Source organism: Acinonyx jubatus, chromosome B2 (genome assembly GCF_027475565.1).
Source record: "Acinonyx jubatus isolate Ajub_Pintada_27869175 chromosome B2, VMU_Ajub_asm_v1.0, whole genome shotgun sequence".
NCBI lineage: Eukaryota > Metazoa > Chordata > Mammalia > Carnivora > Felidae > Acinonyx > Acinonyx jubatus.
Genome location: NC_069385.1, coordinates 105,306,975 through 105,334,422, shown reverse-complemented (window position 1 = coordinate 105,334,422; position 27,448 = coordinate 105,306,975). Strand labels below are relative to the sequence as shown.

The 27,448-nt window shown below is 42.4% G+C and overlaps 1 protein-coding gene across 1 annotated transcript in view; it reads right to left on the bottom strand.

The window, feature by feature from the left end:
* Window positions 1-664: 664 nt before the first annotated feature.
* TNFRSF21 (TNF receptor superfamily member 21) overlaps window positions 665-27,448 on the bottom strand; it is a 71,942-nt gene continuing 45,158 nt past the window's right edge. Inside the window, exons 4-6 of the mRNA XM_027057605.2 lie at window positions 26,672-26,937; window positions 6,059-6,287; window positions 665-4,731 (exon numbers count right to left, since the gene is read on the bottom strand). Of these exons, the coding sequence (XP_026913406.1) occupies window positions 4,502-4,731; window positions 6,059-6,287; window positions 26,672-26,937 (725 nt within the window). The 3' untranslated portion in view covers window positions 665-4,501. The remainder of the gene's footprint in view (window positions 4,732-6,058; window positions 6,288-26,671; window positions 26,938-27,448) is intronic.

The window sequence follows — 27,448 nt, the reverse complement described above, 5'->3', positions numbered from 1 at the left end:
CTAATGCAAGTAACTCTCGGTCAAATCGCTAACTTCATTTTCCACCTGCTTTCAAGAAAAGAGGCCAAAGAAGTATCTCAGAATAGTGGACGAGTACTGGCAGGGACTAAGGTAACTGGGGTCTGCCATGAAGTAGCAGAAATGAGCCTAGCTTCCCATCTGAAAACCGCAAGATTTCTAGACAATGTCCAAGTTTCCTTACAAAGGTAAGGGCCACAAGTCTGCTAAACAAGAGACTGATCGCATCTCCTTTTCTCAAGTCAAAGTGTAAGATAGGTACCCGATACATCTACAGGACCGTACATCGAAACTGACACTCCCATAGCCCAGGTGCGACCCACAGTCTGAGATTCTATGCCATAGTCAGTGCAGTTATGACTCATCAGATCTTACTTTATTTTTTGAAAATTGGCAAACCTTCAATCAAATTGATATAGAAACATAAATCAGAACAACATCACATCCCAAATATTCTTGATTAATCATACCTTATACATTATGCTCAATGTCATGAAGAACTGGTCAGTTGCATCAATTAATTGTTCAGCAGCGCAATTAAGCCTTAAGATATTGCCCATCCTTGCTACCTAGCGTATCAGTTCTTAACAGTTACATGTAGTTTTACAGGACGGTTATGGGTTCTAAAGCAAGCCTGCAGAGTTGAGTGGGACGATTTATAGCAAACTCACAATTGCAGATTTCCGAGTTAGTTCCCTGTAAGATTTATCCATCAGATCTGGGGTGAGGATTGAGAAGCACTCTCTCTTCACAAACTCTTAAATCAGTGGCTGCCCAAGCTGACTGACTACACATTGGCATCTCTTGGGGAGCTTTAAAAATTCTGATTCCTGGGTTCCAGGCCCTTAGATTCTGACATCACCGGTATGGAGGTTGGCCTGGGCACTGGATTTCTCAGAGCCGCCCTGCTGATTTCGATGTGCCGCCAGGATCAAGAACCACTGCTGTAGATCTTGACCAGGACTGCCTGATTCTGGAAATCTCTTTAGATCATCGGAAATCATTTACTCCTCTCATTTGGAAATGGTGTCATCTTCTCCCACCTCAGCACTACTCTTTGCATGAAAACGAGGCCCAGTTGCAGGCTACCCGGTGTCGATCTAGAGACCAGCAGCATCCACATCACCTAGGTACCTATCCCCTCACCAACTGAAACAGAATCTGCATTTTAACAAGATCCCCAAGTGTTTCATGTGCTCATTAAAGTTTAAGGAGCACAACAAAGTGGCCTCCAAGGATGCATTCTAACAACCTCCTGGGTGCGGTGACAGCCCACAGTGGCAAGGATCTCAAGCACTGAGCCCAAGATTTTTCAGAAAAAAAAAATATGGGAGACACTTGTTCTGTACTTCACGGCAAACCTTCTGAATTGCACTCTCTGGGAACCTGCCTTTAGAACAGACTGCTCATTCCCAGGTGATTATTGACATGAAAGGTTGATAACCCAGTGAAGCACATCCAACTTTTTCCCAGAGTAAGAGAGATTTTCTCCTTGGAAAAGCAGCCAGATCTAATTGTTTAAGAGCTCTTCTGCATTTCACCTAAATTGGCTTAGAGGAAACAGTATTACTCTCTAAAGAAAAATAGTCTCTTCCTTAGCCCTGCAAATATCTGAAGATAGTCTTTCCCCTACCCAGATGATCTTCGTAGTCAAGTTTAGATTTCTCAACAAATGCTCCTGTTTCTGTTTCCTACTCTTCTGGTTATCCCTCCAACCCTGCATTGGAAACCTAGTTTAGCACAGCCCTCAAAGTAAGCTAGTTCACACCAGAGAAAACCTCCAAAATGAGCCACATAATATATAAATCGGATTGTCATCAACTCTGACCAGAACATTATATATTATTTTTAATAATGCAGCTCAGGGTTACTTTTGGGGGTAGGTGGAAAGCTATGTATTATATTAACTCAATATTAAGCTTCTGTTTAACCCTAACTTCCATGTCCCTTCCCCTTGTATCATCAAAAGATGCTACCCCCTTCTCACACTTCCACAATTATTCATTGAACTTAAGTATAAGGCTTTCTTTATAAGCCACATACATTTCATCACTGTGATCTCTGTATCCACGGCTTCAGCCTGGCAGAATATTTCTGGTTATCAGTCCTGAATAAACACTTTTGGATTCAGATTCAAGTCTGATCGCTACCACTCTGTTGTAGAGCCTTAAGCAAGTTCCTTAGCCTTTATAAGCCTATTCTTCATCTATAAAATGGGTACAATAATAGTACCTATCTTAAAAGGTGGTTATGAGGTTTCAATGAGATATTGTAAAAGTCACTTTGTAAAGTACAAAGCTGTAAAGGTTAAGAAAATAATGATCTCCAAGCTAGAAGTAACTTACAAACTTAATAACTATAACACTGATTTGTTTTCAAGCCCCACAAAAAATAAGTCGCAGTCTCCAAATCCTCTGAAAAACCCATCTGTCTCCTTGCCTCCCATCACCGACCTATCCTAGTTTGTTTCCCTTTTGAAGAGTTTCTGTCTTCTGTTCACAAAAGAGGAAGGGAAACCTGGCCTGAGAACCATAAAACCAAATACCAGAATTGTTCTCTAGAAACCAGCCACATGGGAGTGGATGAAAGCAGAAGACCCCTTCAATGTCCCTGACATGGGTGTCAAAGTGTCCAGACAGGGCACCCACTTCCAGTTCCTCACCGAAGGAGGAATTCAGAATTGTTGATGTCCTGGCCACTGGAATTCTATAGAGCCAGGGTTCCCAAGCTAAGGAGATATGATAACACATGATAAAAAAATAATATATATAATATGATGTAATACATCCATCATCATGAGACTTTACCTTACCCTATTGCCAAGAAAGCCCCTTGAAGTTACTCATGGGCAATGAAGTTTCACACAGAAGCCTGTGAACTTGTACAGAGCACCCCCCCCCCCCCCACGAGTGGTAAAATTCCTAGATGGAAATGAGTAAGAATACACTCCAGGACCTATGTCATCATTTATACCTCTCCACCTCCAAATCCTCTTTTCTTAAAATAGAGACAAAATAGGAGCCCAAGATTTATCCCCAAAAGACTAGGGAATGCTTGGTCATCTCTAACACTTGGTCATCCTTCTCTCTGAATTTCCAAATACTCTTGCAGACACAAAGCTTTGCGAATCTGCATGATTCACAGGTCAGAAATGCAGAGATTTTTAGAATACACACATTTTTTCCAAGAGGCTAACCAAAGAGTTGTAATTTGAGCACATGTACAAGGCAAGTAGTAAATACACTCAAACTACTCAGGTAACAAACACCTAATATTTATTAATAAATTAGTACACTTGAAGGCATTTTTTCTGCTATCAGTCCCTCCCCATGACCCACAAACCCCGCCCACACAAAGGGAGCCCACGCCACCTTTGCATTAGAGTCTGGCAACTGAGCATTATTAGAGAGCATGTTTATAAACGGGAGCAGAGTTGCAAATATATCAGACAAGAGCTCTTACAGCTGCAGCCACTTTTAATTAAAGTGATTGAATGACAAAGGACACCCACCAAGACCAAGGCCTCGAGGGCAGACTGGACCTACCGACTACGTGTGTAGAAAAAAAAACAAGACATCTTTTAAAGCAAAACTGAGCAAATCCCCTATGGAAAAAGGTGCCACGGGCACCCAGTTGTGACTTTCCAAAGTGCAGCAATACGTTCCAGAATAGCTCAATTCCTAAAAGATGAAGTTCAAGTTCTTTGGTGGCCCAGGTGTCAAGCCACTTAAATAGCAAGGTCTGATGGCTTGAGGATTTCATGTCTCCAGCCCAGAGCATCATTAGCGTAAGAGGGGCACAAGTAATCAGGCATTCTACACGGTGCCCAAGTGAAAATCATACAATCAGCAACAGTGTGGTCAAGTTTCAGCCATGAATATGAACTATACAACAAGGCATATTAAAACGATAACTCAAAATCTATTGCATTACAGTAACGCAACGGGGTATTACACTTCTTTAACCCTTAAGAAAATTTGTAAATTACAAATAATAATAAAAAAAGTTACAATTAAAAAATAAAAAGCTGATGTGGATGTTGAGACATGAAGACGGCGTATAGAATTCACAAGATGCCATTACACTTTTAAGAAGTTCAGAGCCTCACAATCCAGTGTGCAGGAAAAGCCACACTGCATTTGTGGTACATTAAGTGAATTTAAAGTGCACAGAACAATTTTGAAAACACATAAGAAGTCGAAACAGAAAATATGGAACCTAAAAAACTTTAGTGGTGGGTATTTTTCAACAGTTACACCTTGAGGAAGGCTTATAAACTAACTTCCTAGAAGGGTTAAAAAAAGAAAGAGCTCAAAACACTGGCCATATACTCTTACACACACACACACACACACACACACACACGCACGCACGTGCGCATGCACATGCACACACACGCAACTAGAAAAACAGAAACAAAACAAACAAAAAACCACCCTGCCACTAAATTGAGTAATTTCCAGAGTGCGGTATCCCTCATGGTCTACAATAGATCGGGAAGATGGCTATATACAGAGTCCAAGAGGGTCTGGCTGGCTTCCTGACTCTTGACTCCAATAATCTCAAATAGCCGGTCCAGCTTGTCCTCAGCCTGAGGAATCTCTTCAATCACCCGCAGCTCCTCAGGATTCAGAATGTGGAGCATGTCGTCAAAAATAGGCTGTAAGTCACAGGGGTCCAGGCGTACCTGCCGCAACACCGTGTCCTTCTTTTCTGCAGGGAGGACAGGGAAGATAAGGGGCGGTCAAGGGACTGGACTGGGGAAACAGAACAGCGCTAGGAGGGGCAGTTCCCCTCTCCCAGGCCGTCCCCACCCCCACCCCAAGGTGTGTGAGTGAACCCCTGGCACATTTTAAACGATACAATAGTTTTTACTTGCATTGCGCTTAAGATAATAAGATCTGCCTAACAGAGAGCAGACAAGGAACCACTTGCATGGGTTGCTGACTGTCCTTAGCGTGACTTTTGTCTAGACCTAAAAGACTTAGGGATTCTTCTATAACTCAGCAGAATGCTGAAACACTTAGAGACACTTAAGGAAACAAAACAAAAAAAACCACTTTTCCATCTGCAATGTGTTTACTAAACAAAGATCAGTCCACCCTTTTCCCCTCAAAAATTCCAAGTCCATGTAATCTGCTTATCTGACTTTCAAATTACATTGCCACATTTCAAAACTAAACTACAAGGGCAAAAGCACACAAATAAGAAAATACTGCTTCCTGGATCACACCTTACAATGAGACAAGGGACTGTAACGTATTTATTACTCCTCTAAAAAGCTTTCTCTAAAATATAATATGTAGCATAAAATACAAACTAAAATATAAATCTTTCCTATAAATATAAAATAGATAAATGTAAATAGGTAAGGTATATAAGAGAGAACATATTTTATAAACATAAACTACAACATAACATGAAATATAACCCTTTCTTTAAAATCTAACTGGAATTACCCAAACGGGGAAATTTCGAACAAAAACCCATTACAGATATAGTGTGCCTGCTAATTCCCTAGCCTGCCATGAAATATCCGAAAGTGGGAAATTATTTACCAAAAGTACCAATCCTCAATGTTTAAAACCTTGTTCTCTGCAATGATTCTGAAGAGAGTGCATTTTAATTTGAGTCACTGAAACTTATACTTCAGACCCCCAAGATAGGTTAGACTCTAAACCCTTGGATTCTGCAAACCCGGTCTGGTAAATAATTTTCAAAAAAACCTGCCAGACAACATTTTATGGGACCTTCCCTGAAACACCTTCGATAGCATCATGAGGATAAAGGGCGACCAATGCAGGCTCTCGGCCAGATCAAAAGAGCTGTAAAGACTTCCTGGGTGGGTCCCCGCTGTCTGATGCCTCGGTTCCTCTGGGGCCAGCCTCACCTTGGGGTCTGTCATAGGTTTTCCTGGGCAGATCACTCCCATGAGGCAACTACCTGGCTGTGAGGCTGGCCAGGGAGAAACCCCGGGGACTCCTCTGGGGGAGGCTTAAACAACGAATATGCCCTGCTGCCGTTCTGCCAACATCTGTACCTTTGGTAATAAAGGAGCCCGTCCTGCTCAGAGCCGAGGAGCCGCTGGATGTGGAGTCACAGCGAAGAAGAGGCTCCGACTCATCCACGAAGAAGCCCTTGTTCTTGTCCAGCGGGGAAGGCTCCACCGTCAGCAGGGTGGAATTCTCAAGTTTCGTGTTGGGGCTGGGGATGGGGCTCGGGCTAAGTGGGCTGGGGCTCATCGGGAGGGCCAGTTTGTCAGTTTCCAGCTGTGAGGGGAAACAAACAAATAAAACTGTTTCTTATTATATACTTCAAAAATTGTAGAAGAAAACAATGAAATCAAAACACCCTCTCAGATGCTATTTTTGTTCCATTTACTATTTTATAGATGAATTCTGCCATTCTGACAGTCTGTAACTCACATTATTGCTAGACACACATACACACACGCTTTTTATTTTTTTTTTTCAACGTTTATTTATTTTTGGGACAGAGAGAGACAGAGCATGAACGGGGGAGGGGCAGAGAGAGAGGGAGACACAGAATCGGAAACAGGCTCCAGGCTCTGAGCCATCAGCCCAGAGCCCGACGCGGGGCTCGAACTCACGGACTGTGAGATCGTGACCTGAGCTGAAGTCGGACGCTTAACCGACTGCGCCACCCAGGCGGCCCACACACACGCTTTTTAAACCCTCAAGAATATACGTGGCGCTGGCTAAGCATTAAGCATTAAAAATTAGGAAGCATGTGCACGAAGCTGTTACCTCACAGGAACGGAATTGGAGTAAACAGGAAGATCTCCAACTTAGAAAAAGATTGATTGAGCTGGTGTAGGTCTTAGATAACATCTAGTACCTTCCCCTCTGTATGAGCTGAATTATGTCCCCCAAAATTCATGTTGAAGTTGTAACTTCCTATACCTCAGAATATGACTGTATTTGAAGATGGGGCCAACTAAGTAAGTTTAAAAAGAGGTGATTAAGGTATAATTGGGTTCTAATCCAATATGACTGGTATCCTTAAAAGAAGCCTTTAGAAGAGGCACACAGCAGAAAGACCATGTAAGACACAGGGTGATGGTTACCATCTTCTCCAAGTCGAGAAGCCTGAGGACACCTCAAACTTCTAGCCTCCAGAACTGTGACAAGATAAGCATCTGCTGTTTAAGCTTCCAGTCTGCGATACTTTATTACGGTAGCTCTAGCAAACGAACACATCCTCTTTTTACAAGTAAGGAAACTGAGGTCTAGAGAAATGATGTGACTTTCTTAATTATGGGCTCCCAAAGAGTAAGGGGCAGAGCTAAGACTCATTCCCATTTCAAAGCAGCTCAGGAGAACACCAGAGGCCAAAGCAGCTGGAAGAGAGTGAGGACCACCCCACTGGAGCCAGTATAGAGCTCCTAAGGACTTAATGGAGACAGTGAAGCTTGCATTCTGGAGGGGAGGGTCAGAAAGACAAAAACAAGGAAGCAAACAAACAAGATGGTTTCATATGGAGATGGTGAGCTTCATGCCCATTGGCTGGTATGCAGAGAATGGATTTTGGGGGGCGCGGGGGAGGGCGGGCAAGAAACAAAAGAGAGAGCCCAGTTAGGATGCTGCTACAGTGGCCGGGTCAGGTAAAAGCATGGTTTGTACCTAGGTGTGCAGTGGGGAAATGATAGGCGATATCACCCCGTTTTACAGATGAAATGACCAAGGTCCAGAGAGGGCACACAGCCCTTGGGAGAAGGCCGGTGCTCAACTCAGGTCTGCTTAACACCTCTACTTAGCTTCTCATTTGACACTCTGCTTTAGAACTCTGGCAGGCATTTGTGGCATCTCTTAGTTCACTGACTTGAATCTTTTTATTGGCTCTTCTGGCATGGATGAAAATCTGGGGGCCAGGGGGCCAGGTGGCCAGATCGCACAGGGCAGGGTTCAGGGAGTGCTAATCACCACTTATTAGAACCCTCATGACTTCACTCAGACACGACAAGCAAAACATTGTCAAGTTCCTCAATCAGGAAGACACTGACCCTCATTTCAAAGTATTGTGCTCAAGGGCTGTAAAACGCACAAGGCAAACACAGCTGCTTCTTTTACAACCTGTAAGGCCTGAGGAATTCTTGCAACTGACTGGAGATTCCAAAGACCACCGATTACTGCACCTGCCCACTGTTCCAACAGCATTTTTCCTCCCCACAACCACCCACACCCTGCTTCTGCTTCCCAGTACAAGCTGAAGACTTGCATAACGCATTCCCAGCTGCCCCCTTTCTGATCCACAGACAAAATTTTATGTTTCTGCTTTTACACTTTTAATTCAATAGGCCTTGGCATGTGCCCCTCCTCTCTGAAATGCACATGGCCATTCATGCCAATACACATTTTTTATTCACTCAATTAGACAAAGAGCACTTGTCTACACTCTGGTTCTCAGGGACCACATTACATTGGACGACATGGTCAGTCAATATAGTGCACTGTTCTTGCTTAAAAAAAGAAATTCCTGCCCACAAATCACATGCCAACAGACTAAGGAGTCCACCCACCTATTTCCTGAACTTAGCTCAAAACTTTAAATATTTTATTTTTCCCCCACTTTTGCCAAAGGATCCTATCAGTGGAAATTAGGTACGTGATTTCCAACACAATTCAGTGAGACAGAATGCTGCAGTGATGCTCTCTTATAATCAACGATGAGTCCAGCGAATAAGAAAATGTCCCTAAGAGTGGTTTTAGCATCATCACCGTAGGGCTAACAATCACAGCCAAAGCCAGAGCTCATGTGACAATCATCTTTCTAGAAAATCTATTCAGCTACTAAATATAGGTATCTCTCCCTTTATGCAGGATACACAGCAGCTGGTTGATTTCCAGATTTCTCTAAAATTATCTGCACTTTTCCTATAAGGAAAAAAAAAACCCTGCTCATAGAAAGTTAACTTCTTTCCTCCCTTTCTTTACCTTACTATTTACAATACCCATCAACACTGGGTTACAACACAGCAACTCAAGCATTGTATTACCTACGATACCTATTAGATAGCTCTAAATGGAAATTAAGTCATTGGGGGTCACCTGGGTGGTTTAGTCAGTTAAGCATCTGACTTCAGCTCAAGTCATAATCTAGCGGTTCATGAGTTTGAGCCCCACATCAGGCTCTGTGCTGACAGCTCAGAGCCTGGAGCCTGCTTCAGATTCTGTGTATCCCTCTCTCTCTTCCCCTCCCCTGCTTGTACTCACTCTCTCTCTCAAAAATAAATAAAACACTTAAAAATTTTTAAAAAAGAAAATTAAGGGGCGCCTGGGTGGCTCAGTGGGTTGGGCGTCCGACTTCAGCTCAGGTCACGATCTCGCGGTCTGTGAGTTCGAGCCCCGCATCGGGCTCTGTGCTGACGGCTCAGAGCCTGGAGCCTGTTTCGGATTCTGTGTCTCCCTCTCTCTCTGCCCCTCCCCCGTTCATGCTCTGTCTCTCTCTGTCTCAAAAATAAATAAACGTTAAAAAAAAAAAGAAAAAAAAAAAGAAAATTAAGTCATTGGGATATGTGGAATAAATTAATTCTTTATTAATTCAGAAAGTTCATGTTCATTGTTGAGTTGATAGCAAATAAAGAATACTTATTAATAAGATTTAGATACTAAATGAAAAACACTCTAAACAAGAAAGCCAGAAAAGGGTCCTCTTGTTAAATCTTTAAGCATACACTTAGCCAAATATTCACAAAATAGATTATGAGGGACTTAATTTTTTCCTTATGCATCTTTGGGCCTTCCAAATTCTCTACAGGGACATATCAACTTTTATAACTATAAAAACAATAGAAGTTATTTTTAAAAGAAGTTACCACAATGGGGTGCCTGGGTGGCTCAGTTGGTTAAGCAGCCAATTTTGGCTCAGGTCATGATCTCACGGTGTGTGGGTTTGAGCCCCACATTGCGCTCTGTGCTAACAGCTCAGAGCCTGGAGTCTGCTTTGGATTCTGCGTCTCCCTCTCTCTCTGTCCCTCCCCCCCCCTCAAAAATAAATAAAATACTGGGGTGCCTGGGTAGCTCAGTCGGTCGAGTGTCCAACTTAGGCTCAGGTCATGATCTCGCAGTTCATGAGTTCGAGCCCCGCATAAGGCTCTGTGCTGACAGCTCGGAGCCTGGAGCCTGCTTCGGATTCTGTGTCTCCCTCTCTCTCTGCCCCTTTCCCGCTCATGCTCTGTCTCTCTCTGTCTCTCAAAAATGAATAAACATTAAAAACTTCTTTTTCAAATAAAATATTTTTTAAAAATTTTAATAAATAAAATAAAAGCAGTCACCACTGATAAGTATATTTTCTCTTTGCTAACTTGGAAATATTATGGCTACAGTAGCTCTTATTTATTTATATTGGTAGCCGAGGAACAGGATCACCTTGGAAGATCACCTACTTGGCTGAGCACCTCGCTATACTTCCGTTACGTGTCCACAGGCACAAAAGGGTAACATTACCCTCCAATTCACTGCAGTGAGATAGACACTCGACTTAAAAGAAAGGCCTCTGGAGAAATCTGGCCAATGAAGGCAATACATCCACCAGATATTTGAAGTCCTTTTGCAGAAACTTTAAAAATACAATTCTTTTTGCCTTACAGCCAGGAGACAAATCATGCTAACTTAGAAGACTCACTTGAGAAATGAGGTAGAGACGGTAAGACACACGGAAGGGGGAGGCAGCAGGGATAATGAGGGGAGAGCTCCCCAAGTAGCCAAAACCAGAATGGTTCTATTGTGCGAACTTCAAGAGTGTGCAATTTACTTTCGCCAAATGAGCCCCAAATGTCCTCCTGATGAGTTTCTATGCAAGTACACTTAGTCCTGCCAGATACTGTATTTATTAGTCCCAAGTGATAGGGGAAGGGAGATAGATAAATGATTCACCTACTCAACAGCTGAGTCACACCTAAAGGTCCACTGCTGACCTGACTGCTTTCCTTTCTGATTAGCAGAACCACCGAGTACAAGGTACCATCCAAATGGATGAGGGAACCAAGGTATTGATTGAAATTGGTGGGCTTGACCATCCCGGAGCTGTAGAGGTTTGTAGCAGTCCTTGTAAGAACAGTGATTTAACTTGTATTTGGGCTACACCGGGGTGAGCCATTCATTTCCAGCTGTGTCTTTGCGACCCTCCACTCCTATGGCATCCAAAAGAGCAACCACTCTGGGTGCTCAGCTCAACTACAACCTGAAACTGAAGCTCAGAAGTAATTCTTCTGTTTTAGCATCAAACCCCAAATCGCTTTCCTTGTTGACTAGCCTTGGGGATGGCGTGGCCAGGGATGGTAAAGGAAAATCCTTCCAAGCCTCAGTCATGGCAAAAGTGGTTTATAAATGAAATAAGGTTCCAAGACTACTCCCAAATATAGTCTGCAAACAGGAATCGGCCAGAGAACGCCAGCCTCAGAGGCTGTCTTTCCAGCATGCATTTCATATGCCCCACAGTCAACTCCTCAACATCAAAATCATTAACATCCTGGAAATTCCACTGCAAGAGAGGAAAGGAAATCGACTTCCAACTAGCTGTGTGGTCTTGGAGAAATCACTTCCCCCCTTAGACCTATTTCCTTATTTCTGAACAAAAAAGATTAGACTAGGTCATCTCTGTTGAAATTATGTCTTATTGTTTGCCACACTATGGCTATTTCCTTCTCTCCCCTCAACCCACCCACCCCCAACTCCCTTTCTCCTTCCAAGTTACCCCTAACTGGTTCACTCAACGAAAGTTTACCACTGAGTTATTTTCAATTACTACCCAATTATAATCTCCCTGTGGTTGCACAATCTGTTTTCATAAAACGAATTCACAACTTTGATGCATCAATGACCCCCTGAAATGAAGCACTAATTACCCAGCCTAGATGCTCCTTGCCAATCTGCTAAAATGGTTCAACTTAACCCCTTGGCTCCTGGCACTAGCCAGTTGGGATTCCACAAGATTTCATATCCCACCGATACGCCCGACAGCCTCAAGAAGAGAACTCCTCACAATCAAAAGCTACCCTTTCAGCTGAACTTTCCCTCCAGGCCTCCTCCAACACTTAGAAAGATGAGAGAATCTTATGTCACATTTGCGACATTTTCCATCACTTTAATAATGGTGTTTAAAAGCCCATTTGCTAAATTCAATGAAAACTAATTGCTATTCCAACTGAGTTGACCAGCTTGTCACTCAGATCCAGCAAACAACAGGGACTTCAAGAAATAAACCATTACCGGTACTGTGCTTAAATGATTCAGTGTGAAATACACATATTCCATTTGCTGCGAAGGTAGCTCTTAGGGGCTTCATTTTACAAATGAAAAAACTGAGGCTCTAAGAGGTTTGACTACCCTGCCCAAGGTCACGGAGCCAGGATTCAAGATCAGGTCTGTCCAGTTTCAAAGCAACCCTCTTTGCTGAGCCATGTCACTTCTCTGTCTGGACGCACTACGTTTACAGAAAAACGACAAACCCCGTAACCTCAGTATGAGCAACCACATGACCACAAGGAGGTGCCCTGGCTGCTGAGCCAGAAGGAAGAAGCAAAAGGCAGGGTCTGCAAGGATCTGTAACTCAGTGGCAGAGCTTAGACTCCGGCTGGATGACGGCCCTGAGATAAAGATGAGAGAGAGATTCTGTAAATATCAGACACCTCAACAGTGGACCAATGGCTTGCATTTGTATTTGAAAATATTTCCGATCCGACAGACCAGGGACTGTTTAAAAAAAAAAAAAAAAAACACACGTAATTTCCACTAAAGTTTTATCTCAAAGGAATTACAGTCACAAATAAATACATAACTAAAATTATTTGAGGATTATGATATTAGCTCAGGCTTGTTTCCCCTGCTCTCCCAGCTGCTCGTGTAATCAAAATCAAATTAGATTTCATGACGTCCTATAGGTCTGGTAGATATGTAAGCCGGGGCTCTGATAAAAGCAAGTGCTATCTTCCCTGCCCGTATAAGCATCTAGATATCTGAATCTTATGCAGTCCCTTTGTTTAGAGAACAGGAATCCAGATGATAAGGAAACTTTTGTCATCTAAATCTATGTGATTCCAGGATTTCATATATAAGTAAGGTTCAGACAATGATGGTTACCAGCTGTCTCTCAAAAAACTTATCTGAATCTATTCAATTCCTACGTTCAGATACTGAAGAAAACCTGAGAAATACAACAATTTCTCTCTTTAATAAATGAAATACGGTGGTGATCCCAACAACGAAAAAGAGAAAAAATGGGTGGGAGACAATGGCTTTATTCTTCTGAGTGTGAGTTCTTATTAAATTCACTCAGAGTAAAAGGTGTTGGCAGGAATAATCCAAATTTACACCTAGTAAAATTATAAATTTTTTTTCACAAACAAAAAGAAAAAAAAGGAAATGGGAAGATGCTGATTCCTCAGCCTTTAAAAGAAGTGTTATCAGTTGTTAAGAAATTTGGAGGGAAGTCTTAGAAATGGGAATATGACCCGGAAATATACATTCACGTATATAGATAAAGCAAAGACGTTAAAATGTGAGTTAATTGTTAAATCTAGGTGGTTAAGCTTATGGGTATTTGTTGTACTGTGTTTTCAACTTCTCTTTGTTTCATCAGGCTTATTTTCTTAATTGGGAAAATAAATTTTAAACAAGGGCTAAGAGCCAAGTAACTATAGGACAAAAATTCCCCAAACTTTTCCTAGGCTTCTGATTCTTTAGTCTGTTGTCATTCCGTCTTTCTTCTCTTGCCCAGCCCCTGTCCCAGGAAAGGGAGACAAGAGGGGGCTTCCATTGCATAAGCAGGGAACAAGGCTAACACTTAAATCTAAATCATCAGTTGGCAAGTGGGCATTGCTGGCCTCATGCTGTCTAGATCCCCCTAGGGCCACCAGAGGTCATGGGATGGAAGCAGGAACAGGAGTGCGATGCCAAAAAGCCCTGCTCGTCTTCCCTGGAAAGCCCGATGTCAGCCCACAGCAGTAGCAGAGCTCTGTGGACGCAGAGGTGTGCACTGTCCCCGAGAGCTGGGGACCAATAGCAGGACCTACAGTACTCATCCTCGGGAGGCTCATAGGATTAACTTGGCCCAAGAATGGCAAAGCCACCGGGAAATTATTTTAAAAGACACCTCACACCCACCCTAGATCTGTCCAAGCATAGCATCATGAAAGTATTTTGTATCGACTGCAACCTCAGTTAAGGCTATATTGAAGCTGCATCCCAGGTTAGCTGGCCATAGTGTGTTTCTCCCTTAACTACGCCAAGCCCAAGTCAAGGCAGTTGCTACAGTCTTGTGTGTATGTGTCATTTCTAAGAGTTAATTTCAAAAGGGAATCCCAAAGGCTACAAATCCACCCACATTTAAGTGAAGGTGGCTAATCCCTGCCCTAAGCAAGAGAACTGTTCCTCTCCTGAATGCAGAGGGGAAAAGCCACAGGAAGCCACAAGTAGTGCTGTATGAAGCTGCCAGAGCTGGGAAGAACCAGCTGGCTCTGGAAGGAGAAGGAAGGGAGGGTGAGCCCCGCCCAGCTGCTGGCGCTGTGTCTGCAAGCTGTCCAGCTTGCTGACATCAACGGTAACATTGCAGCCCTGAGCTGACTCACTGACTAGCTTTCTCGAAAAAGGAAGCGACGAACAGAGAGAGTAAGTGGGTTCTCTTGGTTCCAAGCTGGAGCCCACTCACATCCAAACATACTGCTGAGCCTTACAAGAGCTCGGCCCCGTGGACACATGAGGAGGTCACGCTGCCGGGAATGACGTGGGTTTCCCTACATTTCACTCACTGAGAACCCATGAGGAAGCCTTTCCCACAAAAAAGTCTTTGACCAATTCTAACCATGAAAAGGAGGTGCATGAATCTGACAAAGCTTGCCTTAAGGCATTGTGGAAGACAGAAAGTAATTTCACAGGAAACTCATGATCTTGAACTAAGAAGGCTCAAGCTCATCTCAGTGACTCAACTGTTTTGAACTTGCTAAGTTTGATTAAATTAGTATTATTTAATAAAATCATTAGTTGGATGCATGCCATTAGAATTGGAATATACCTGGCACATAATTCCAAAAGGAGCTACTGTGAAAAATACTTCTCCCTTATTAATCTCTGATTCACAGTTCTCATCTAGTCGGTTCCCCTGCGGGTGGTGATTCTTACCCATTCCTCGCGTGTTCTTCCTCCCAGTCGATACTTACACCAATAAAGAGGTATTATATAGTCTCTACCCTTCCCCACCTCTTCTTTAGTTGTTACTAGTTTTCTTATTTTACTTTTTTTTTTTTTTAACACAATACTCGCTCCTTTCAACAAATGCATGCTGTTCCACTGTCCGGGTGTTCCACAACTTCTACAACCAGTTCTCTGTTGAAGGTCATTTATGCTGCCTCCACTCCTTTATTACAGATGACGTTACAAGGAATACTTTACTTGGGACATTCTACACACATGGCAGAGGCACGTGGGACTATTCGTAGGACATAGTCCTGGAGGTACCAGGTCAATCATCAACTGCCATATACTTTGGTAGATAATACCAGATGGCTCTCCATAAGGGTTGGGCTCACGTACACACACATCGGCAACAGACAGTATCCCTTTTTCTCTATACTCTCACAACACAAAAAATGGCGTCACACCTTCTCCTCCTTACCAATCTAAGAAGTTAAAATTGTATCTCTGTGCAGGTTTCCATTTTAATTTTTCTTGTTCTGAGCAAGGCTAAAAAACCTGTATACCTTTAGGAACCCTCACGATTTCCTTTTCTGTGAACTGTCTTGTTCACAGACTGCCCAATTTTCTTTTGGGTCCTTGGTCTCTTCATTAATTTGTAAAAGCTCTTGGTTTTTTTTAAGATTGTTAACCCTATGTTGCAAACAACTTCTCCCAGCTATTATTCTTTTGATTTACCTATGATGTTTTCTGGCTTATCCATTTATTGTTAAGTAGTTGAATCTTACTTGTGTGACTTCAGTGTTTTCTATCCTTCTCAAAAGAGACTGACCTACTGTTGGGATAATAAGAACAAAGAAAAATTTCCCCATGTTTTTTTCTAGTACTTTTTTGGTGACAAGTCATGTTCATGGTTGTTCACTGCAGACTGTCCCCTGACAAAGTCCAACTGTGGGTAAATCAAAAGTTTCTCTGTGAAAAAAAAATATTTTAATGGGAAAGTCAGGAGTGAAAGCTACCTCTCCCAAAGAATATGAAGAATTAAGCATTGAAAGTGTTGAACTGAAATTAACTGGTATACAATAAAACCTACTGCTGGCCATGATGCAATTCCTCACCAGCACGTGTACCTGTGATTGGTACATGTGTTATAACAGAACAAGAGATAGTCTCATAAACATAAAATGGAGAAACTGGGCCCAAATTGGAAGCTACTAAGCTTTATCAAGATATGAGTTTTGGCTTTAAAAATAAATAAAAAATACAATATCCAGCACTGGTAATTGATGGAGAAAATAAGCTTCTTTTCACTATATTGATTCTGATTTCATTTCAGTGGATTCTTTGAGAAAGCCAGTGAAGGTGTGGATTAAGCAATGGAAAATGTCATCAACTAATAGACTGCCTTTTCTGAACATGGAGACACCGTGTCTCAGGAAAAAAACAAAAGCCCACTTCAAGTCTACAGAATATCCTTTAACGTGGGGCTCAAATACCTACCCCTCCTGTAAAACTGTCAGCAACTTGAGGGAGGATTCCCAGGTTTTGTGTTTTATGTGTGTCTTATACGTAAATGTTTCCATCTAGTATCTCCAGTGTTGGACACAGGGCTCAAAACATAATGGGCATTCCATTAATGTTTACTAAATAAGTTGTTTATGTTAATCCATCTATCCTCAAAAGCAATTTTAAAAAGGAAAAGAAAAAGCATGTGCAAATACATGTGTTGGGAGAGAAAATGTATCAATCTCAAGATCCCCAAGAAACTCCTTATAAACTATACACCTCAAGCTCAACTACCATACTGGATTAATCCTACGATATGTATTTTTTCACATTTTAACATCTCTCAAATAGGGATAAATCTTACAACTATAATTGGCAGTGTTTTAATTGCTACCTTGGTAGTATATACAATAATGGTGCATCTTACAATGGACATGGCCTTGAACTAAATACAAAATGATGTCTTAATTCTCATACCTACCTATACCCTGCAGAACGATGAAGCTTGCTAGATAATCACAGATGTAAAGCATCCACACAGCATTTGGGACACAACAGATACTCAGCAAATGCTGGCTCCCTTTCTCCTTAATGTGCATTTATTGAAAGTAGAGTGGTATCATTTGCTCTTGAGTTAAAAACAGAAGAAGGCAGAATTTAATTTCAACGTAGAAGATAGTAGCAAAACTGTATTGAGCCCCCACTCAATGGCAAGTGCAGGACTGGGTATTTACACTCCTGATCTCTAGTATACACACCCTGGTTCCAATCTTCCCCAGATCCTTAGAAGACAGCCATGAATTCACGAAGCTGAAAGTCAATTTGTTGGATCCGCCAATTAGTTCTATTAGTTCTTAAAGATTCAAAGTTCGAACTTCAGCACTTCCATGAAGTGGGGCATTGGAAACTTATTTATGTACCTTTAATATTGTGCAACAGTGAAAGCTTTCTGAACAGCTTGCGACGGAGCAAAACAAAACAAGGTTCTCAGTAAAACAAGTGTTCTTTGCAGAGTCAAAAGCGTGAGAAGCCCTAAGTGTGATTAGGTAGGGCTTCCTCAGCAGAAACCAGACAGAAAATCTCGGGGAAGAGGACCCAAATCCAGTCTTGAAAGAAACTACAGCCTGTTTTTTTAAGAGTGCCTTTTTTGGGGGGCACCTGGGTGGCTCAGTCAGTTAAACGTCCGACTCTTGATTTCAGCTCAGGTCATGATCTTGCAGTTGGTGGGTTCGAGCCCCATGTCAAGCTCTGTGCTGACTTCGCAGAGCCTGTTTGGGATTCTGTCTCCCTCTCTCTCTGCCCCTCCCCTGCTCATTCTGTCTCTCAAAATAAATAAACATTAAAAAAAAAAAAGAGTACCTTTTTTTCCTTATTTATTTTGAGAGAGAAAGAGTGTGAGTGGGGCAGAAAGAGAGAGAAAGAGAATCCCAAGCAGGTTTCACACTGTCAGCGCAGGGCCCAACGTGGGGCTCAAACCCATGAACGATGAGATCATGACCTGAGCCAAAATCAAGAGTCAGATGCTTAACGGACAAAGCCACCCAGGCGCCCCTAAAAATGACTTTTTCAAATGGACAAATATACGTCTGCTATTGTTTTCTGTATTTTGGGGTAGGTCAGTACCCCTGCCTTCTGCTACAACCTTATAATTTCCTGTGTACCCTTCTGTTATAACATTTGCTTATCACACTGAATTGCACATTATTTGCACAAGAGTCTCCCTCTCGGTGACCGAGCTGCTGAAAGGCCTAGAGACCACCTTTCTTCTTTACAGAGCACCAGACACACAGCTGGTGCTCCACAAAAGGTTGTTGACCAACTGAATGAAACCTTGGAATGTGATAATAAGTAGAATGGCCTGAAATGACATTAAAAACCTAAAAGCTTATTCACAGAGCTTGCTTCTTTATACACGATGGCCACCCTAAACACAAGCACCACGAAATGTACCTAAGCCTATCGTGTGGCAACAATCCCTTTATAAAGTCCCCTTGTCACCACACAGGGGAGTTCCCCAGAGCCCACAGTCACACCCTGCAAATTAAGTGACTTGACCTTAAATGACCCTCTATGCTGTGGTAACACGGCCGGCCGAGGGCAGGCGCGAGATACAGGCTGAGTTCAGCTAGCGTCTTAGGGCTTTGGGATAATAATCCCTATCTTCTCAGAGATGACCAACTGGTAAATTAAAGACGAAGACAAATCTGAATGGCCAAAAAGCCAACAGTTGAACATACAGCTGGTATTCGCCTTGACTCGCCCTCACTATGTTAAGTGTCTGAAAAGAGCTGGTCTCAGTCAGACCTTAGGTAAGGACAGCTGCATCCTGCAGCTGGTTAACAAAAAAAAAAAATCAGCAACTGTAGTTCCCTCCGCCACAGAAACAGTGGCAAAATCAGAATGCCCAGTGCTGTCCCCAACGCAGAGACTGTCCCAGTTGATTATACAAAGCAAAGCCATCCAGTGTCCAAACAGCGTCGACTATAGTTGGGGGCCGGTGGGGGGGAGGACTCTGCCTCTGGGATGTAGGTCTCCTGCATGGTTTCTGGAAGGGATCGAGAATGTCTAACAAAGAGTCATTCTATTACCCAGCAGTCCACAACAACAGCACTGGCTGCAAGTCCACTAGTTACATTACAGCATAGTTTTGATCAGTCTTATCTAATGGAAGGCAAGCAGGAGGGGTAAGGTACCCAACTCCCCTGCTGGATTAGCACCAGTTCTTTATATCTGAGGATCGCTGGTCAAAGCAGACAGCTGAAGTAACACTTTACATTATTTTCAATTGTTGCAGGTCTTCTTAATATTATCATTCTGTAAAAGGTGCATAAAATCCCTTTTTCTATCCTTTATCAAACTGAGACGATAAAGGAATACTGAAATTCCAATCACAATTACTGTCGAACCCAGCCAGTAAGCATTGCTTTACTATGTCACTTTCTTACATCCCGCAGTTTAAATAAACAGTACCTCATTCAATTTTGATAACCACTTGATCTTCCATTTTAAATAGAAAAATCTGGGGCCTTGGGTGGCTCAGTCTATTAAACATCCGACTTTGGCTCAGGTCATGACCTCATGGTTCATGGGTTTGAGCCCTGTGTCGGGCTCTGTGCTGACAGCTCAGAGCCTGGAGCCTGCTTCAGATTCTGTGTGTGTGTGTGTGTGTGTGTGTGTGTGTGTGCGCGCGCGCGCACATGTGCACGCTCAAGTGCACGCACCCCTCCCCCACTCATGCTCTGTCTCTTAAAAGCAAATAAAAGTTAAAAAAAAAAAAAGAAAAAACTGAGAGGGGAGGACAGAGAGAGAAGTTGAAGGGAGGGGAGGGGTGAGGAGGGATGAGAGTAAATCTAGAGATTCAGTTGCTCAATTTTGTTTCCCTTTTTCTGACAGCCACTGAGAAAGCAGACCGTTATCTTCACACATACCATCACCTTTGTTTCTTCGCTAGAGAAAACATCCCCAGCCTAGGAACATTCGCTCAGGCAGCAAGGAATAAATATTTACCATTAGTGGAATTTCCAGTTCTTGGGCACTGAACCCAGATGGCAACCTGATGCTTAACCGCCCACTTTAACCAGTGTTGGAATGGGAAGTACCTCCCCACCCGACACTAAGTGGATGGATTTAAAGGATCCATTATGTGTATGAGTTGGAGCTACTTAGGAACACTTTTTCCATCTCTCTTGCCTCTAGAGCCCGGGGAATAATGGCAGCCATGCACAGTAAACATTCACCAAGTGCTTACTGTGGGGACACACTCACCTAGCTCCCACAACACCTCATAGGACAGGCACTAATGGCGCTCCCATTTCCTCAGGAACAAACTGAGGCAGAGAGGCCAGGGTTCCCCGCGACGTGCTGCCAGGGCAGGAACTTCACCTGGCACACATCTCCACACTGAGGCTCCTATCTGGAGCCTTACCGGCTGATTAGCTGTATATCCAGCAACCCCTCCTCCCACCCTTGTGGATTTATTCCCTCACACTCCCTAAGTATATAGAAGTTTCTCCCATTCAACCGTAAGCTTCCTTGACCGCACTGACTCTGTCTTAGACTGGTCTTTGCATTTGCCCCAAATGTCCGGTATAATACTGCACATCTAGTCTGTTAGGTAATAGAGATTTGAGCATAAAATCACATCATCTCCTTTGCTCTTTAGCAGAGGAAACTTACATACAGATATGAGAGCACTGGAAAGAAACAACGGTCCCACTAAATTCTCTTTTCCAGCTATCCTTCAAAACCAAAGGGCAGCTAATGCAATTTATTTATTGAGTTGGCATTTTCCAGACACAGAAAAACAGAATTTATTGCCGGAAACCTACCCCAAGTATTCTTGGGGCCAAAGAAAAATGATCTCAGGTAGCAGCAGAAGCTGCAGAAAGGAACAAGGAACAACAGAAAAGATCAAGATGCAGGTGTTATCCATGGGAATCCTGACGTGAAAAATCGTAATAATTGTGCCTTTTGGGGGCTAAGAAATGTGTGGTGTTAAAATTCAAGACAATAAAAAAACATAATGCAAGAGAAGGATAAATAGAATTAAGGTCTCCTAAGGCCGTTGTGCTGTTTAGAAATAGTAAGAAGTACGCACTTATGAAACATCTCTCATAATTTAAGTTGTGATCTCTATGGTAACCATTAAAAGTACAGTAAAACATGTGTAACTAACAAGCTAAAAAAGGAAGAGAAGTAGAATCATAAAAAATACTTGATTAATCCCAAAGAAGGCAAGAAAGAGGGGGAGAAAAAGAGACAAATACAAAACAAATAATCAGATGGCTAGATTTAAACCCAAATATATGAGTAATTACATTAGAAATGTAACCACACTAGAATTCTCTAATTAAATGACAAAAAGCTGTCGGACTAAATTTTTTGAAACCTTAAATATATGCTACTTACATAAGACTTTCTTTAAATAATGCCATGGGGGTAAAAAATCAAAGTAAAAGGTTGGGAAAAAAGAGATAACATACAATTTGGAATGCTGTATTGGAGTTTTTAAATAGCTTTGGCAAAGTCCCAATAACTTCCAACTACGGCCCCACTGCTGTTTCTACCAAACGCTGATGCCCTGGAAGGGAAAAATAGATCCGATTCTAGAAGGCTTTAGATGTTGAACTCCAAGAAGAGAGTACTGAAAAACAACTCACACCTTAGATAAAGAAAGAGTCAGGTAGCTGAATGGATTAATAAACTGGTACAACTAAACACTGGAGTATTATTCCGGGCTAAAAACAAATGAGCTATCGAGTCATGGAAAGACACGATGGAATCTTAACTGTATATTACTAAGTCAAAGAAGCCAATCTGAGAAGGCTACATACTGCATGATTCCAACTATATAACATTCTAGAAAAGGAAAAACCATGGAGACAGTAAAAAAAAAAAAAAAAAAAAATAGTGGTTGCCAGGGTGGGTGGGGTAGGAGAGAGAGATAAACGGGCACAGCATAGAGGGTTTTAGGGGCAGTCTAAATACTCCACATGATGGTATTGTATCATTATACACTTGTCCAAACCTGTAGAATAGACACTTAGTGAACCCTAAGGTAAACTATGGACTTTGGCTGATTATTGTATGTCAATGTAGGTTCCTCCTTGGTAAAAAATGTGCCATTCTGGTGAGTGATATTGACAATGGGAGAGGCTATGTATATGTCGGAGGAGAAGGTATATGAGAAATCTCTGTACCTCCCTCTTGATTTTCTTTTAAACCTACAACTGCTCTTAAACACTTAAGTCTTAAAAAAAAAAAAAAAAGAACACGCCAAAAAGTGAATTTTATTATGTAATTTTTTTAGTACATAAAAAAATTTTTTTTTAGGTCAGACTCTGGATGTGTTTAACTAAAACATGGCTAATAGGCCACCATGGTTAATAATGGCCCAGCTGTCCTTGCCAGAGGTAACTAAAAGGTACACCAGGCTAATCCTTTGAGTGGAAGCTAATGTGGGTGCTCTCGGGTTCATGAATAGGAAAAACTATTAACCATTTTTCAACATACGCACGCATAGTCATTTTTACACATTAAGCTTCCATTAACTCCTAGGGCAAAGTCTCAAGTCCCCAGCAGTTACCACAATACAGCAAGAATACAAATCCATCATAAAGTGGGAAGAATAAGTCTCAATTATGCCCCCTGCACTCTGTGTCTTGTTTGACTCAACTAATCTCAGAGATAAGCTGCAGACAATTACATACTGTGTGATTAATAAAAGCTGGCAGCCAGAAATCCATGCTCATTGGCTCTTAAAATGAGAGTCAGAGCTGGGTCCACAGGGTTGCTAGACAATGATGGCCATTATGAAAACACGGAACAAGAAGCTTCATATTGGCTTCTCAGGCTCCATCATCACACATAGACTACCCCAGAACTACAGAGAAAGCGAGGATGTGTGATGCCACTGTTCCTTAAAAAATAAATAACAAAATAGATATTAGAATCTTGTTGGATATAGAGGAGACAGAAGAAAAGCGCTCAAGGGTACAAGAGTCTGGCACTTTGGGACTCAGTATTTTGTTTTGTTTTCGGATTCACTGACTCAGTGATTTTTGTTACGAATCACTCTCCTTGGTACACAAACACAGTCGCCTCCACAGAAACTTTGGGGCCTACCTCTCCCAACACCTGTGACAGTGCCTGGAATAAAGTAGGTGCTCAAGAAACATTTATGGACCTCAACGGAATCATCAGAGAAACATCCAAAGGTCATTTTTTACAGTCAACACCCTACCACCATCACCAGCACCCCCCAAAAGAGAATTACCCTGAAGATTAGGACTGAGTTTTCTAAGTGATTGCTGAGTATGCACAGAGAAATGAGACAGACTTGCAGAAATCAAAAAGCGAAATAAGTCTCGGCGATTTTTTTGGCAAATCTGACCCAACATCACAAACCTCAAGTCAGTCCTTGTAAACATTTACAAGGAAGACTGTCACACAGATACGGTCACACTGTCTACTCTCCCTAAACTGAAACAGGATGGGCCTCCCTCTCTCAATTCAGCAGTCAAACAAAGCCCTACCTACCCTTTTGCTTGTGCCCTTTCAGCTCAGTCATTTAAAAAATATTTTAATGGGGAACCTGAGACCAGAGAGGTTTAGTAATTTGTCCCAGATCACACAGTGGGTAAATTGAGGATCCAGAATTTGGACTCTACACAGACTGATTCCAGAACATACTTTCTTCAAATCTATACCCGCGACACAACTTTCAATTGTATGATTGGGTGTGAAGAGTGGGCATCACTTGATTTATGAAATCAGTATGTGAGGGTAACTTGAATATAAATAAGTCATATTTGGGGTGCCTGGGTGGCTCAGTAGGTTGAGCGTTCAACTTCGGCTCAGGTCATGATCTTACACTCGTAAGTTCAAGCCCCGTGTCAGGTTCTGTACTGACAGCTCGGAGCCTGGAGCCTGCTTCAGACTCTGTGTCTCCCTCTCTCTCTGCTCTCCCCCACTTGCACTCTCTCTCTCTCTCTCTCTCTCTCTCTCTCTCTCTCTCAAAATAAGTAAATATAATTTTAAAAACTTAAATAAGTCACATTCTATTTGCCATTTAAATAAATAAACTTTAAATCACAAAAGTAATGTGTTTTCATTACAGAAAAAAATAAACAAGAAAATTCACTTCTCACTGTACCACCTGGATTTAATGACATAACATTAATGCTTTCTCATTTCCCTATGTTTATATTTTCCTACGCTTGAATTTTTTTTCTAATAAGACACCTTCTTTTCCCTTAAAAATTCATCATGATCATCTTTCTACTTTACCAAAGATTCCACTCCACCAAATGCTAACATTGCATCGATCACAATTTACGTTTCTTGTAGGGATCATCGAAAAGACCTAGCGGCTTATTCTCCAACATCTAAATCCTCAAGTCGCCTGCTTGCCCTGCCAGCTCTTTCCCTGAGTCAATATTCCAAGGAAGCCCATTCATGTTTGCCTCTCAACTCCCTTACTCAAACGGCAGTCATTTCATCCAACTAGAGATTAAACATCTTCCTTTCCTTTCCCCCAGATCCAGCTAACTCGAAGCCAGCTTTAGTTGTGAGCCGTACTTTTGGTATCATTCTCAGGAAGTCACAAGACACTACTGCGTGCCTTTGAATGTTTACCACTGCATCTGTTCATAATATTTTTTTCTGGGGGCACCTGGCTGGCTCAGTCAGTTAAGCATCTGACTTGATTTCAGCTCAGGTCATGATCTCATGGTTGGTTCATGGCTTCGAGTCCCGTACTGCCTCTGTGTGACAGCACAGAGCCTGCTTCGGATATTCCCTCCCTCTCCCTCTCTCTCCCTCTCTCTCCCCCTCCTCTGCTCACTCGCACTCTCTCTCTCAAAATAAACAAATAAATAACAATAAATAAATATATACTTTTCCTGAAATTCCACATTTCAAAGAAGCCAAAAATATACCAGGAGTTTAAAGACCACCTTCAATACCAATTAGCACCCATAAATTTTATCCACTCGCTTAGATAAAAGAGCCACCTCTTGACTGTTTACTTCAATAGTGAAGAAAGACTACACTGTTAGTACAAAAAAATAAAAGCACTTGGACCTCTTGGATATATAAAACTGAGTCCCTTGATACACAAAATTTGGTACAGAACAGTAGTGAGTTAGAGTTGATGCGGGGAAAAAACTCTCTCCAGCTCTTTAGGTAATGAGTTTGGAGCACTGGAAAATAACATCGACAGAATGGCCTTTTAAATTTTAAGTGGGTTTTATCAGGTCTCGGTGGCAACATCTTCTTTACTTTGGGAATACATTCAGAAACTTTAATTGAAGTTTGTGAGAAACAGAAGTCAATACTCAAGTTTGTACTTAATTCACGGCCTTTCAGGGAAGCATATTATGATTAAAGGAAAGGCTGAGTAAAATCAGGTATGCTATGATCATAACTACCATTTGTAGAACATCTTCAACATATCAGGACTTCCATATACTTTATTTCTAATCTCAATTAGCCCTTAAGGCTGGCTTACAAATGAGAAAATAGAAGTAGAGAAAGGGGAAGTAACTTGCCCTTGGTCACCCAGATAATAAGTGTCACAGCCAGGATTCAAATCGAGCGCTGCCTGGCTCCAAAGCCAGAACTCAGTGACCAGTGACTATAAATAAGTCACACTCCTGGGTCCCCTCTGTTCCCGTCTGATGTACAGATTGAACGAGCGCAAGAAGAAGGATTGATTAATCCTGTTACCTACTGCTGTCAGCAGCACGTGCAACCTCAGAAGGTAAGATTGAGTCCTCCTAAACTACATCACAAAAAATATCCTGGGGGAGGGTTGGGAAAGGGGAGAATAGGGGGAGAAAAAAAAGAAGTCCTCCTTCTTGGACTTGTTCAGGTGTGTTATGCAAAATGAGACCGTACATGGGATAACGAGATCTGGCTGCATAGTCTGAAGACAGAACATACCCCAAACACGATGATTCTCACCTCTGCGCCTCCAAATTAACACCATTTTGAGAGCTTTTTAAAATACTGATTTCTGGGACACTTGGGTAGCTCAGTCGGTTAAGCATCCAACTTCAGCTCAGGTCATGATCTCATGGCTTGTGAGTTTAAGCCCTGCATCAGCTCTGTGCTGATGGCTCAGAGCCCGGAGCCTGCTTCGGATTCTGTCTCCCTCTCTCTCTGCCCCTCTGCCGCTCATGCACTCTCTCTCTCTCTCTCAAAAAAAAAAAAAAAAAAAAAAAAAAAAAAAATTTTTTTTTAAGTACTGATCTGTGGTGCTCCACCTACAGATTCTGATCCGACTGGTCTACAGTGGAATCCAAGTACCAGAAATTTTTTAAAGTTCTCTAGATGATTATAACCGACAACCACCGAGAACCACACTGTCCCAGAAGGGGAGTGTGTGTGATCCAAACACCCAATATCTGTATTTTTCCTTATTATATACACCTGGTAAAATCTGAACACAGGGACCCAAAGGTTAGTTGGAAAGACCAACAACCCAGGGACATTACCTGGGCCGTATCTTCCATCAGTCCCCGAATCTTCTCCACGACATCGTTGCGCCGGTGCTGGCGCAGGGCACTGATGAGCTGGGCGAGGCTGGCCTCAGGCCCCCGGATGGTCCAGTGCTGCAGAGCTGCGTAGGCCCGCTCGTGGTCAGCCGTGTACCCGTTCGAGAAAGCGGCCACCTCCCGCTCACTGGCATTGCACAGAAACTGATAGATATCCTTCCACTGGCTTCCCACTTGGGCTGCTACGAGCTTCAGGATGTCAATCCCTAAACCAGAGAGAAAATAAAATGAAAAACAGACACAGGCACACGAGGAAAGGTCCTTCTTTATATATGGCGACTGATTTAATGACCTAAAAGAAGCATGCTCTCCCCTTGTAATAAGATCCAAGGGAGTGGACTGCCTTCTATAAGCACTTAACATACACAACCCCTCCTAGGGACTAGTCAGGTACCCTCCTATAAATTTCACTTCCTGAATATGGAACCAGAAGAAGGCACAATCCTGGAAGTACAATAAATAGCCCCCAAAACGATGTTTTGAAAGCCAAATCCAAACAAAAGAACCAGGGACTCCTTTGTTACTGCTAAAAACAAGTGCATCCACGGCTCCTGAGTGGCTCAGCTGCTTACGCGTCTGACTCTTGATTTCGGCTCAGGTCATCACGATCTTGCATGGGTTTACGGGTTTGAGCCCCACATCAGGCTCCGTATTGAGAGTGCCAAGCCTGCCTGAGATTCTCTCTCTCCCCCTCCACCGCACACCCTTTCTCTCTCT